The sequence below is a fragment of the Camelus dromedarius genome, chromosome 1 (genome assembly GCF_036321535.1).
Source record: "Camelus dromedarius isolate mCamDro1 chromosome 1, mCamDro1.pat, whole genome shotgun sequence".
In the NCBI taxonomy this organism is placed as follows: Eukaryota; Metazoa; Chordata; class Mammalia; order Artiodactyla; family Camelidae; genus Camelus; species Camelus dromedarius.
In genome coordinates, this window is record NC_087436.1 from 72,868,969 (window position 1) to 72,884,212 (window position 15,244).

The window sequence follows — 15,244 nt, forward strand, 5'->3', positions numbered from 1 at the left end:
AGCTCTTGTACGACCTTGAAAAAGAAAAGTTACTAGAGGAATGAGGAATCAAACTGATGAAATCATAAGCCAGACTTTGTGTCTAGATTCCATTCAATTTTATTGCTTGATAAGATTAAAGAAATGGACTTTTCATGTTTCAGGTGTTGAAAAAGTGAAAGCAACCCTGTTGCTTGGAAAATGGTTTGGGAGGAGGGGACAAGAATCTGGTGAAATGTGATCCCTCAGAGACTCAAAACCCCTAGAAGGTGCTGACTAATGGATCCCCATAAGGACGGGGCATGATGATCTGAGAGTTATAGAAGGCCATCCTTGTCTGAATTTGACCCACAGGGAGTGAAAGTGCTGAAGGGGCTGCCTGCCTTACAGCGGATCACTCTGGCACGGGCAGGGAAGACCCCCACTCTTAATGGAAGGTAATAGAGCTCTGAGGACTGGGGAGCTCCTTCCTGGACTGGGTATGTCTCCCAGTGTTGATGGACAATTCAAAAAGAGGAAAGGAACTTTGTCTTCTCCAAAATGCTATTGCATTTATAGTCACTATCAGTTAGAACTTCCCAAATGTCTCTATTCTCTCCTTCCATTTCATTCTGGTTCCCCTAAACAGGAAGCAAGGGCCATAACTAATGCAGTGTTTTCTTTAAACTCCCATATCCTCATGTCTGAGCACAAGACAAATGCTCAGTAAACATGTGTGTGCCCACAAATTAAGTACAATATAGCCAGGCCCACCAATGCTTTCTGAATGCTTATTCTGCGGTGAACAGGACCAACTATAGATAGATAGGTAGATAGATAGATAGATAGATAGATAGATAGATAGATAGATAGATAGATAATGTGCATGTTTATATATATACATATATAAAGTGCAGTTCAGTGCCAAATGAAAATACTGGGCACCATTCTCAGCATAGGGCCCATGTGCTACACAGGTCAAATGCCCATAAAGCTGGCCCTGGCCAGAGGCTTTCATGAACAGTATTTCAATCATGCTTACCACCAGTCTGTGGTGGAGTGGGTATTATTCTATCATATTTACAGACTAAGAAACTGAGGCTAAGTATATGCAGGTGATTTGCTCAAAGTCCTTTCATAAGCCAGGAATGGAGTTCACATTTAAATTTAATCCTAAGAACTTTATATTAAATCTCTAGAATGTTAGCAGGAATAATGAAATATAAAATTCATTAAGTCATAGTGAAGATTTTGTTTGTGGTTGTTTGTTTATGGAAAATTGCATGTAGGGCCTGCTGAGTTTAGTCCCTTCCCTGCCTTTTGTCGATATCAGCACTGGGATTAGAGTGAGAGTGAGGCTCTCACTTGCCAAAATTTAAGGAGACCAATGAGACATAAGATTCAAGATAAATAACATGCAATGTGATTTTTAAAATCAAAATAAATGCAAAAAGCCCATGATGAATAAACTGTCAAAATTATAAATAAAAATAAGCAGTGGCTATTTATTTTACAATCTTGAATTATATATTATGCAGTGGAAACAGTCTGCCTCAAATCAGCCTGCTTTCATCAGGTCCCCGTCAGGGCAAGTTTATGAGGGCTGACCAGTGCATGTGAAGAGAGAGGGCAATACAGGCCTTTATATATTAGTCATTTTTTTCCCCACATATTTGGTCAAGTTTTTTGATTATAGAATTTTTATTAACTTTCTTTTCATGGTTCAAAATGTAGGAGGATATTTTGTCATAGGGACTCACATTTTTCTTTTTGCCCCAGGCTGCAGTGTGTCACTGTTGATAATGTGGTGTATCACTGTTGATAACTCATTGTATTCTTGGGTATCAATTTACATGGTACCTCTGATTTATGGTGTACTCCTCACGGCATGCACTGGTACCATATGCCCCCTCTGACCATAGAAGTCTTAAAGAACATTTTGACCTATTGGGCAGAATACACTTCATTTGGTAGCAGACACTCCTCTTGGCTACATGTACACTTGTCCTGTTCATCATCGTAGTCCACATGAATATCACGCCAGGGCATTCCTAGACTGCTTTAGATACCTGGTTTAAGCGAGCATATTCATCCCTAACCAGTCATAGACTCCCCTGTGCTCTCATCTGCACTAACCCAGGCACTTGAACCTTCTCATCTATACTTGCCTCTCACATCCCACTCATTCTTCCAGGCCTAGATAAATGCCACCTCCTCTGAGAAGTCTTCCCTAATCCCTTCAGTCCCTGGTGCATGCTGGCAAGGCATCATTTGTACATGTAAAACTCTCACCTTCTCTACTATAGAGTAAAATTCCTGGGAACGTGGACTAAGTCTGTCTCATCATTTTATCCACAGCTCTAATGATGTGCGTATAGTAATGCTGAATATTCATTGGATGAATGAATGAAACTCATTCAGCTTTTTATTATAATTTTTTGTGTACTTGAAGAAATACACTATCTCGTGTTCTCCTCTCCACCCTCCCCGCACTTACAACACTTTTGTTTATGTGCCTGTTATCAGTTTTTGGTAATATTTAATCAGTTGAATTAGGATTTGAAGGTAGTTTACAAAAATGACAAGTTTAATTTCAAACATGTACTGTCACGTGAAATAATAATATTACCATGAAAAAAATATTGCTGCTGAAATGTATTTCTACATTCTCCAGGATAGATCACATATTGGCCCACAAAGCAAGCCTCAGTAAATTTAAGAAAATTGAAATACCAAGCATCTTTTCCAACATCCTTTCCAACCACAACACTCTGAGAGAAATCAACTACAAGAAAAAAAAAAAAATCCCGAACATGTGAAGACTAAACAATATGCTACTAAACCACCAGTGGATTTCTGAATAAATCAAAGAAGAAATCAAAACATACCTAGAAACAAATGAAAATGAAAACACAATGATCCAAAACCTATGGCACACAGCAAAAGCAGTTCTCAGAGGGAAGTTTATAGTGATACAAGCCTACCTCAGGAAACAAGAAAAATCTCAAGTAAACAACCTAAACTTACACCTAAAACAACTAGAGAAAGAAGAACAAACAAAACTCAAAGTTAGTAGAAGAAATCATAAAGATTAGAGCAGAAATAAATGAAATAGAGACAAATAAAAATAGAAAGGATTAATGAAACTAAAAGCTGTTTCTTTGAAAAGATAAACAAAATTGATAAATCTTTAGCCAGACTTATCAAGAAAAAAAGGGAGAGGGCCCAAGCTAATAAAACCAGAAATGAAAAAAGAAGAAGTTACAGTTGACACCACTGAAATACAAAGGATCAGAAGAGGCTACCACTGTGAGCAACTATCTGCTAATACAATGGAAAACCTAGAAGGAATGGACAGCTTCTTAGAAAGCTACAATCTCCCCAGATTGAATCAGGAAGAAGTAGGAAATGTGAACAGACTAATTATCAGCACTGAAATTGAATCAGTAGTTAAAAAGCTCCCAACAAACAAAAGTCCAGGACCAGACGGCTTCTCAGGGGAATTCTACCAAACATTCAGAGAAGAGTTAATACCTCGCCTTCTGAAACTATTCCAAAAAACTACAGAGGAAGGAAAACTTCCGAATTCATCCTATGAGGCCATGACCCTGATACCAAAATCAGACGAAGATATAACAAAAAGAAAATTACAGGCCAATATCACTTATGAATATAGGAGCAAAAATCCTCAACAAGATACTAGCAAATTGACTCCAACAGTGCATTAAAAGGATCATATACTATGATCAAGTGGGATTTATCGCAGCGATGCAAAGATTTTTCAATATCCGCAAATCAATCAATGTGATACACCACAGTAGCAAACTGAAGAATAAAAACCATATGATCATCCAAATAGATGCAGAAAAAGCTTTTGATAATTCAACATCCATTTGTGATAAAAAAAAAAAAACACTCCAGAAAGTGGGCATAGAGGGAACATACCTCACCATAATAAACTCCATATATGACAAACCCACAGCTAACGTTATTCTCAGTGGTGAAAAGCTGAAAGCATTTTCTCTAAGGTCAGGAACACGATAAGGATGTCCACTCTCGCCACTTTTATTCAAAGTATTGGAAAGGTTTTTAACATTGATACCTTTGTGAGTTTTAAAAAATACGATTTCTTCATTATCGTGAAGGTAAACACCTGCCTATTCCATGTCTAAATGGTGACAAATGCTGATGGGTGGGGTTTAAATTAATGAAGTTCCACTGAACTTAAGGGACTTGAACAATATGGAGTTAATTTGGGGTATCAGAAAAATATTTTAAAATAAATCAGTTCGTATAAAATTTTACTATTTGTAAAAGCTTCAGGAACAGCCAAATACTCTCCGGGCTTTTTACTTCTTCATATCCTTTGTGGTTCAAGAGATTATTTTGGTCCTACCAAATTGAGTACTCTCCAATAAGAGCATTATATATGTACCTTGACTTAGTGCGCATGCCCTGTTGCTCAATCTACATGTGTTTTATTTAATGTCATTTTCTCTTATTTTTAGATATTTTAACAGACTTCAGAAAAGATAGCTAAACCTGTTCAATCTGGCTGAAAGGTTGAATTCTAAAAACAAGCAAAGCTAATCAGCTGGTTGCCAGTGAATCCTTTTATCTTATTCCTGTTCAGTTTTCACTTTTGAAAATGTCTCAAATGCTGTCACACGTAGTAGTCATTTACTGAGCTAACTGGCAGAGTCTACATTTCTTTTTCTCTCCTTTGGAAGGTAAATAATTTCAGCTGTACTTTTATTTCAAGGTTTGAGATGCCAAAGTTAAGAGGCAGGTGACAATGATTTACAAGTAAAATGATCTGGCAGGATCTGTATGTAAGCCTCCTGAGCCTTAGGGTCATAATCATGCAAATGTGGATAATGATTCTTACCGTGCAAGCACACTGTGAATAAACAGTAAGAGAGGTTACTCCCTAGCCCAGGCCCAAATTATTTTTAACACCTCCAATAACGTTGAGTTTACAAGTGGTAAAGTCCAACTCCACATCCCAAAATAGCAGACTTATCACAGCACAATTTAAAAATCATTAGGCCTTTAATTATTAATTATTATTATTATTATTAATTATTTTCAATAGCATTGTAATAACTCTACTTCAGTTTATCTCATTGGGTTTTTTCAAGAAAGGAGTAGGGAAGGGAGGCGGGAAGAATATAGAGAGAGAAATGAGGCAGTCTTTAGGGCCAGTCACCAAGCTGGAATTCTTTACCTAAACATGGCTTGTTCAGACAAAGCAGAAAGACATTCCTTTCCATAGGGATCATGAATCCTTAAAAACACAGAAAACTTTTACTGCATCAGTGCACTGATTTCACTTCAGAAATGAGATCCTTGTTTTCCATAAGGGTAATCAGAGAACATCATTTTCATCATTATCACCCTTAATATTATTGGCCTTTCTAATAGTAATTAATATTAATTGAACGTTTACCTCAAGAATGCTTAAAATATTCCAGGTGTGAGGCTAAACATTTTGCTGGCTTTATCTCATCTAATCCTCTCAGGCCACCCTATTTATTATTTATTGTCACCTGGTTGATGAGAACATTAGTAGGGTTACGAAACTTGCCCAGGGGCTCCCAGTAAGTGAGAGATCAGGGACTGAAGCCCAGATCTGTCTGAATAAAGATCCTATGCTCAAAGCCTTTGCATTATAATAGCTCAGAAGCAAATTTCCCCCATCCCTATGCCATTTATAGAATAACCAGGACACTGGTTTGGTTAAGAGTTCAGAGATTTTGATGTGCAGATAGAGTTAAGAGGCAGAGAGGTGACAACCCAATATCCAAGACCAGATGATCTTCAGGAGTAAAATAAACAAAACCAACCAACAAACAAAAAACACTATGCAAATGATTCTTTTTTTTTAGGGTTGCTAGTTCTGGTTCATTGAGTAAACAAATGTTCCTAAGGTGTTAAAAAAGAATATGCTAAAAACAGGTTTATTAAAATTAGCTTATACATTGCAGTATTTCAAAAATGGTTTTACAGAGCAAGTTGGAAAAAAGTTCTCTCTCACTTCTTATTAAAACCCAACATATGACAAATAATTATCCAGTTTGGATCACAGAGCTTCAAAAAAATTTATCATTCTGCACACACCATACAAGAATAATTATACTTGCCACAGCAGCAAGCAACATTAAGGAGTTCTGTGTTTGTGGAGAATTCTGTTTTGTTAGCTTCTTTTAAATAAACTGAAGAAGGAGAAAAAAGAAAACAGTTACTGAAGTACCTCTGTTGCACTATTTTTTTGGTAACTTAAATTTGAGTAAGAATAATAAAAATGGGAGGAAAAAGTCTTTAAAAACATGTTTAGTTAACATTTCTTTTATAATACAAGCACGGACTATAATTGTAGATTAAACATTTCTGGATACCCACATTTTGAAATTTCCAATAGCAGAAGCATAATTTATCTCTTGAAAATAATTGCCGATATAGTTTTTGAAGTTATATAATTTATTTAGTTTCCTAATATAGAATTTCAGACTACTTCAAACACCTGACAGGTCCTGAGGGCAAATGAGTTTACAGAAGTGCCAACTAGATATTATTATAAGATACATATTCCCAGGATCAGTAACATTAGCAAGGATAGACTATTTGCACATTATGTTCCAGCATTAACACTCAGTTGCCAAAGTTGATCACATGGGAACAGGCTCCTTTGCCGAGAAATACTCTGAAGCACAGAGGATCCTTTGAAGAACAGATGCCCAAATACAGCACCTATGTTCATCAACCATAACAAAAAAAAAATGTGTAAACCAAGATTTTTACCCAAAGAAACATAGTTATACTTTTTTTTTTTGCTTTTGATTGTCATTATTAAAATATTTGAATTATTTGGGGATCAAAAGAAATGGGCTAATCTTACCATATACTGGGTTATTCTGTGAATGCTCACCTTGACTTTCATGCTCCAAGACAGTGGCATAGGTTAAAAGTCTAATGACAATGATCTCTGGATAACGTAACCTCTTGGATAAGCTTTGTTTTAAATTTAATGCTAGGAAAAATTATAGCCACTGCAACATAAGCTAGTGGGACCACGAGGTCATAGATTTTTGTTCACTGATGAGGTCCCAGAACCTAAGGTACTCAGCACTTAGTAGGTGCTTAATAAATATTTTTGAATGAATGAACGACAGCAATTCCCCAATACATTTGGGTTCTCATAACATAGTATATGCAGAATATAAACTAAATATATATGCAGAATATGATACTAAAATAAAGGTCTCATTAAGGTCATAGCTTGGTCTTAAAAGCATGGGCATTTAAATATATCCTAGACTTCCTTCACATAATTTTGCACAAACCAGGGCCTTTTCAAAAAAGCTAGTTATTTGACCCAGAATGTTTGACTCCACTCTCTACATAACCCTCCTTCACCATGGACAGTAATATAGATTGGGAAATGTAAAAGGGCCAAATAATACACTTTAGGGAAGAAATCAAAAGCCCTTCTCCATCTCAACCTATCGCTTAATGATGTAACATCACTGGAACCAGGAACATCTCACCTGACAGCTCACGTGCACATATTCTTCACCCAGTCATGCACGTGTGGTGGACGTTCTGAAACAAGGCATGAAGCCTTGATGCTGTCTCTTTCTTTTATTCCCTTGTAGCAACACTTATTAGTCTCTCTACTGCTAGAGCTTTCCAAGAAATTCCGTACAATTTGACAAGGATCCAAGAAATATCTGGCCTTACCCGGGATTTGGGGCAAAGACCTTTATTTCTCAGAGCTAGCCATCAATTCAGATGTAATTTCCTTCAGGGGGCTTCTCCAATTCCTGATGAAGCTGGCTAAATCATCCTCCTCTCCAATCCCCTAATACCTTAAGCCTTTCCCAGAGCACCAAATTGTATTGAAATTATCAATGAGTAGTTGTTTCTCCCACTAGATTATAAATTACCTAAGGGACCATGTCTGATTCTTCCTCATTATTTGTCTTGATGGGTGGCATTGTGCTTAGAATGCAGGAGGTGCCCAATCAGTGCTTGCTGGGCTCTCTGCTCCCAAGCCCATGCTCCCCTGCAATTGCTGTCCTGAATGGCTGTATGGTGAATACGCAACATTGTTCCTAGAAGTGTTCTGATACAACTGAAGGCACACTTTGATAGTACTGTTCCATAAAGAATGTTATTTATGCTTTCAGAGACTGTTATCCACAATCTCAAGATGCACCAGAGTAGTCAGGATCTTGGTTCCAAGTTACACAAATCCAAACAGAACTAGCTTAAGCCAAATGAAGAATGTATTATAAAGATACTAACATGTCTCATGGAGCCTGCACACAGGAAGGGAATAAAGCTAAACTTTAAAAATGCCCACAACAGTAACTCAAACTGCCAGGAAATTTATGTCTCACCTCCATTCTCTCACAAGCTCTCTTTGCTTTTCTGGTCCACATGTAGCAAAACATGACTGCCAATAGCTTCAAAATGCATTTTTATGCCCCACAAGGACTCAAAGAGGAGGAACTTTAGTTCAAGCTCCCAATCCCCCTGGGAATGGCTCCAATTGGCCAACTTCATTAAGTGCCTACCTTAGAGCAACCAAATGCAGCTGAAGATGGTGTTAAAAAATAGGGCCAGGCTGTGGGGCAGACAATCTCCTAGGTGGCTAGCGCACTTCTCAATCCTTCAGATTCTAAGGAAAACATATGGTCAAAATAGACTATTTCACATGTATTCATGATTGTTGCTATAAAATATAAACTTTTTTAAGGCAATAATGTTCAAATTTATTTTGATTAATAATTCATGGTAACAATAGAAAATTCCTAAGTAAACATACATTTGCTTTGTTTTAAAAATAAATTTATTTTATTACATGATAATACTGGCAGTCTACATAAACAAGGTCACTTAGCATATGCCAAACAATTATAAAATACATTTTGAAAAGATATAAATCTTTGAAGGTCTTTCTTGGTAGTTCAGACCTACCAAATTTCAAGAGACACCCTTAACATTTTTAGAATCAAAACAAAATTCCCAAGCTTGAATTGGCTTGAGAGTTTCCATTGGTCAAGCAACCTCAGTTCAGGAAAGAAGCAGCATTAACAGCATTGATTTTTTGACTTTAAACATTCTAATAAGCATTGGTTTCAAGCACTTTTAGTATCAAAGAAGACTGAGAAAGGGAAAGAATGACTCAGAAGGAGGCTTTTGAAAATATAGCATATACAATAGGGTTCAGTTGAATATAATCCTATTTCAAGGATGTTAAGTCAGAAGGAAAAATGGATTTAGAAAATTATCAGTGGTTTGACTTAGCCCTTATTGATATTTGAGCTATTTCTGTGTTACACCTTAAGCACAGCCTCAGTCTCACTTAAAACATGATGTGTGATAGACGGCAGTGTACAGCTTCACCTTTTCTCTGAACTCCCTTTTCCCTTGGTGTATGGCATCTACACTGCCAGGCAAAAGTTACAAAGATTCTGGAAAAGCTGCTTTGCTGACAAGCACAATAGCTAACGTGCCACAATTTGGGGACATCTGTCATCAGTTTTGAAAATGGTCCACTCAGTCAGAGTAGAACTTTCCATATTCTATGGAATTCCAGCTAAATGTGCATTTTGTTTTTTCAGTTTTAAAAGAATCTTTATTCAATGTAATATGGAGTTGAAGGAGCATTTGGCAAGATGATTCCAAGTAATAGATGATTATGGTCATGATTTCATTTCACCAAAATTTACCTGAGAGTAGTCACAGGCATTGTTTTTCAGAAGAACAAAAAATGAGGATGTGGTCACAGCCAGTCTCTGCCTGGGGTCTGCTGTGCTGTCACTGACCACTTACCAGAGGATAAATAAACTCTTTTAGAGCTGTTATCTCTCCTTTAATGAGCATAGACACTTACCTGGGACTTGAAGACTGTCAGACATTTACTTTCCATCTCTATTCATTACCCTAGCTATGGGGCAAATTTTGCTTAACTAATGTAAGAATGTATGAAAATCACTGAGAATTTATAAAGGAGCAAAGAAACATAATGCAAGTCAAGACTACAGAAAGCATGTTGGTAATAACAGTAACATATACCCAGGACTCTGAATTCTGAGTTTCTGCAGGAAAATGTCCCAATGTCCCAGAGTCATGGCAAAACAACACTTTAGTGTAAAATATTGGGTTATATTATGAATTGGTTTGCAGAACCGCCAATGAACAAAAATGATGGTTAACAACATGAATGTTGAACTTGGGTAAATCTTGGTTCCAATTTCAGCTCCACCAAATCCTGACTCTGTAAATCTGTGTTAAATTATTCAACTTCTTAGGGCCTGTTTCTATGCATGAGAAATGAGGATCATAGGTTCTTGAAGGAATTAAAGAAAACAATATATTTCACACTCTTAGCACATAGTGTCAGATAAATGGCAGCTTTATTATTAATTCAGTTCCTAAGATCTAAACTCCTTCCTATTTTCCTTGTTTGTTTGACTAATAATCCTGGTGACAAAACTTAAGTGGAAGTTTATTAAAATTTCCCTTCTTAACTGGGTGCTTTTCCCCAATTACCATACAATAATAAAATTATTTGTTCTTATTATAAAAACAATAGTAAACAACACAAGTTAACGTTACAAACAAAAAGTAAATACATTATTTAAAATTCATGTTGCTAGCTGTTTTCCTGAGACACATTCTGTCCATTTTCAAATGAGTAAGGCATTTTGTAGCTTGCCACCAGAATGGAGGTACCTTCATAAACTGTAGAAAAAAGAGGGGGGAAAAGGAGCAAACCATTCAAAAGAAACATACTAGGTAATTAAAAAAAAATCTAGAGCCAGCATTTTTGTTTTCAACTCATTAGTGTCATTTTGGTAATAAGTTAGGAGAACACTACAATTTTTTTGATAAGCCTTTACTCTACCCTATTAATCTGCTGGGAGGATCTGGGAAAGGAGATTCTTTGTACTGCTGGGAAAGCTATGGAAAGTCACTGCTGTTTCTTGCTTGATGGAGATAAGGAAGCATGTGGCCCTGATCCCTGCTGGCCTCTTCTATGACCTAAAATGAATTAGCCAAGGATGAAACCAACTCTTCAAATGGTGAGCAGAAAGACAGAAATAATATTTCTCTGCGTGGGAACTCTGATACAAGCAAGTGTGAATGCTACGCTTCCTCTGGACTGCCAGGGCATGTGAGCCAATACGTCTCCTTCATTTTGAACTAGTTTGGTTGGGTTTGATGCTGTTACAGACAAAACAATCTTGTCTGACTGAGCTAGCTGTGCTCGGTCTGCCCTTCCGGAACCTTCCTCTGCCCTGCTCTATGCTCCACGGGGCTGGCTGACCTCCAGATTGCATCACAAGGGCTCCCCTACCCTCTGAGTTCTCATGGGGTTTGGCTAGTGGGAGGCACCTGCTGAAGATCTGAAAGCAAGAGAGAGAAGGTTTGGGGTTATTCTTCCCATTTCCTGCCTGCTTCCTTGTTCAAGTGCTGGCAGTGGCTCTTACCATCCACAGCTACAGCTACAGTAGCTCCTGCCTAAACCGTGCCACCCCCGACCCGGGTGCAGCCAGCCTCTCAACGCCAAAATCACTCTTCCCCAGCCGTTCCATGCATAGGAGGGGCACAGCTGCCCACCATCGATAGACTCTAGGAGCCCCCACATTCCTATGGGCTCCCTCCACCCTGCCCTCCCAGCCCCTTCATCAGAATCTCTTTATTGGATCATCCGGGGGGATTTGTGATTCCCACTATCCCATTTGATAGAACATTTAAAGAGCTCCAAACAATGCTTGGCATGTGGTAACTGCTCAATAAATATGGTTATTATTAAAACATTGCTATGTTCTTTCAATGTGAGATATCTAAAATACTTCTTCCTGTGTCCCCAAATGAAAAATATACCAAATATCGCTAATATTTTATAAAAATATAAAGTCACTACTACAACCATGCAGAACCAGAAAGCACACTGATCTCAGTACATTAGAAAACATATATAAAAGTCCTTTCTCCCATGTGCTATCTCTGCAGTATCATGCAAAAGAAAGATATGAGAGAGTCTTCTATTTGGCTTCAGAGTCTATGAAAAAATCATCAACTTATTTTGAGATGTTTTTAAACACAATCAAATTCCAGTCAATGATTTACTAGATGCAGTTAAGCCCCACTTTACCAGGTAAATGTCCCTGATTAGTTTCCCATCAACCATGTTTATCGAACTTACCGTTAAGCAATACTAGTCTCTTGAATGTCTTCATTTATAGGAGTTGCATCTTTACCCAGAGTTTCCATTTCTTCTTCTTTCTTTCTTCTTTTACGATGTTTCCGAAGAGGACTTGGAAAATAAAGTGTTAGAAATTAGTGTGGGCCTATTAGTTCACAGAATCACAAAATTAATCATCAAGAGGACCTATGATCTTATTTCTAGACTGTTAGAAATGTATGGGTTCCTTTTAAAAAATATATATTTTACGTTCTCTCTTAATCCATCTCTTTCTCTAGGCTGAAATGACAGCTACAACCGCAACAGTGTGGATAGAATTTAGTTGTATCTATATAGAAAGGATAGGGTACCTGATTGTTGACAATGCATGGGGAGCAGAGGAAAATTTTTTGGGTCAAGCCATGTCACAAACTAGACTGATAAGTATTTAGTGCGTAAACAAGAAATAGAACAAAAAGGAAACAGACATGAGAAAACCAAAGAGAAGGAGGATAGCTCTGGATGTGCTATATTAAGAAATACGTTAGATATTCTAGACTGCAGTCCAGTTTTCTTGAAGCGTAATACAAAATTCAGTAAAATAGGGCATTTCCCAGCTCTGCCCCAAACTTGGCATTATAAAAATGCCAAGTATTTTTTTTTTGCCATAAAGGTAAAATGTTAAAAATAACTTTTGCTTTTATAGCTAGAAGAAATCCTATGGATTATTTGGTTTAATCCTCTTGTCTTACAGAAAATAAAAGTAAAGATGTTGAAAAATTTGTTCAAGTTCTCAAAAATGTTTAATGCCAGAGCTGGGATGAAAATCAAAGACCCTAGACTCTTGATAGCTATGCTCATGTTTTTCTACCAAGGATGCTGTAAAGAAAGGAATCACATGACACCCTCTTCTAAGGTGTACCACAGCTTCAAAGTAAGTGTAACAGTTCAGGAGACTTCTCAAGACAAGAAGCTAGCACTTTAAGATTCTGTGGGAGTCCTGGTCAGATAAAAAAAATTGACAGGTTTCCAAAACTAACTTAAGAATTGAAACAAGCCATTCTGTCTTAGAGAAGAAAACAAGGTTGTTCTTGATTACTGAGGCTGTGATATATAGTGAAAAGTAAAGACAGGAAAAACAGTGCAATTATCTTTTGGAAATAAAATTCAGGTTTTCAGTGTGACCAAGAAAAAAACATTTTGGTTTGCTTGTTTCTATCTTTCAAAGTTACTGTGTCATGGTACAGTTTAATAGTCTTGTTTAGCCTACTAACAAACACACAAAAAATATGACTGACTACAGGACTAAATAATTGACACACAACATTGTATCCTTTTCAGGTATACAGCATAATGATTTGATATTTGTTTATACTGAAAAATGATCACCACAGTAAGTTTACTTATCATCCATCACTACAGTTATAAAATGTTTCTTTTTTGAAATGTGAACTTTTAAGATCTTCTCCATTAGCAACTTTCAAATACACAATACTGTGTTGTTAACTATAGTCACCAGTGTACATTACATCCTCAGGACCCATTTATCTTACAACTAGAAGCTTGTACGTTTGGGTCACCTTCATCCATTTTGCCCACTTCCTTTTTTTCATTTAAGATATTTATATAAATTTTATTTTAAATTATAATAATTATGCTCAGTGAAATGAAAAAAAAAAATCAAGTGTCATGTGTTTCATTACTTCAAAGTAAAGGATGGCAAATTGTGAAAAGCAATTTACATAAAAGCCAAAAGGAAAGAAAAGGTAGGTAGGAGAGAGAGAAGGAAAGGAAATTGTGAACAAGATGAAAAATTTTCAGATTTACTTTAAAGTAAATTTAAAAATACTTACTGACAGCATGTGCAGACACCAACCACCAAAATGATAAAAATGACCATAACTGCTATCAAACAAATCACCAAAATCTGCCCTCTATCTCCTCTTAAGTAAAACAAGTCAACTCTCTCACATCTTGCCCCAGCGTAGCCTTCCTCACAGCTGTAAAAATAGAACAAGAAGAGGGCAAGAAAGTGAAAAGTGAAAAAATTTTAAGAATCTCTACTATGTCTTTTTCAAAGAAACTAACAGTTTTCATTACTTGGAATTAATAAAGGACACAATTGGTTTAAAAAAATCTTTAAGCTGTACAACCACTGCATTCATAAGTTTCATTCTTCACTTTGCTGAAAACTTGTCATCACTTGAACATCAGTAACAATATGCCTAATATAAATCACTAGGGATGGTAACAGTTTACTAAAATTTTCTTGAAATTTTAGATTCTGAGTTTGAAAGGGAGGGGTGATAAACTCCCTACACAGCACTCCCAAGTGCTTAAATACCTCCATGGCAGGGAATTCAAAAACCCCCAGGAGCCCTCATTTCATCAGAGGGCAATGCAAACAGTTTCAGCATGCACAAGTTCTCTTACTATAAATTATTTTTAAAGTATACGGTTTTATATAGTCAACCACGGAAGACACAGAAAGTTCCATAAATGTTATTCTACAGGATTTCTCCCCTTCCCCACCCCTGCTGCCCCCAGCCTCTCTTTATAACTTCCAGCTTTCAGGTCTAGTTCTACCACTTGTAGGAGTCACAGATTTTTAGGTGATGCTCTTCTATTCACCACCCCCCCAACTGCATCCCCTCAAAACATCATAGGGCTTGTCCTCTCCAGTTCCTTCATCTGATCCTCAAAGGCCCCATTTTCAGATCTGTACACCATCCCCTCCACTGTCCTCTGAATGCTCCCCTCTCTTCTCCATGACCCTGGTAAAGTGCAGTGACCAGAAATCAACAAGCTGTCCAAGTGGCACTGTCACCTCTCTCATTCTCCCAACTCTATCAATATTCAGTCCTGAATTCACCTCAACTTAGTAGATGCCCCCATGTCTGAAGTTACAGATACAGATCCATTGGACCAAGCCAAGACTGTCCAAGCAACACTCAACCAACTTAAGTAGCAGTGATTTACGGACCATCCACAGTATTCTCTGAATTGTGTCGGATGCTTAAAAGATGCATGAAAAGGACATTTTAAAACCAAAATGATACATTGCAATGTCAGGACCTTTACACTAAC

At 37.1% G+C, this 15,244-nt stretch overlaps 1 protein-coding gene across 5 annotated transcripts in view; it reads right to left on the bottom strand.

The window, feature by feature from the left end:
* BTC (betacellulin) overlaps window positions 1–15,244 on the bottom strand; it is a 58,329-nt gene that overhangs the window by 12,682 nt on the left and 30,403 nt on the right. For 2 of the 5 annotated variants that reach the window (XM_064485415.1, XM_010982917.3), the window contains exons 4-6: window positions 14,011–14,157; window positions 12,179–12,289; window positions 10,361–10,710 (exon numbers count right to left, since the gene is read on the bottom strand). In XM_064485415.1, coding sequence (XP_064341485.1) covers window positions 12,181–12,289; window positions 14,011–14,157 — 256 coding nt within the window. In that variant the 3' untranslated portion in view covers window positions 10,361–10,710; window positions 12,179–12,180. Of the gene's footprint in view, window positions 1–4,848; window positions 6,174–6,417; window positions 6,709–8,537; window positions 8,642–10,360; window positions 10,711–12,178; window positions 12,290–14,010; window positions 14,158–15,244 lie in introns of those variants that run through there. The other 3 variants (XM_031470699.2, XM_010982925.3, XM_031470700.2) reach the window with 3 other exon arrangements.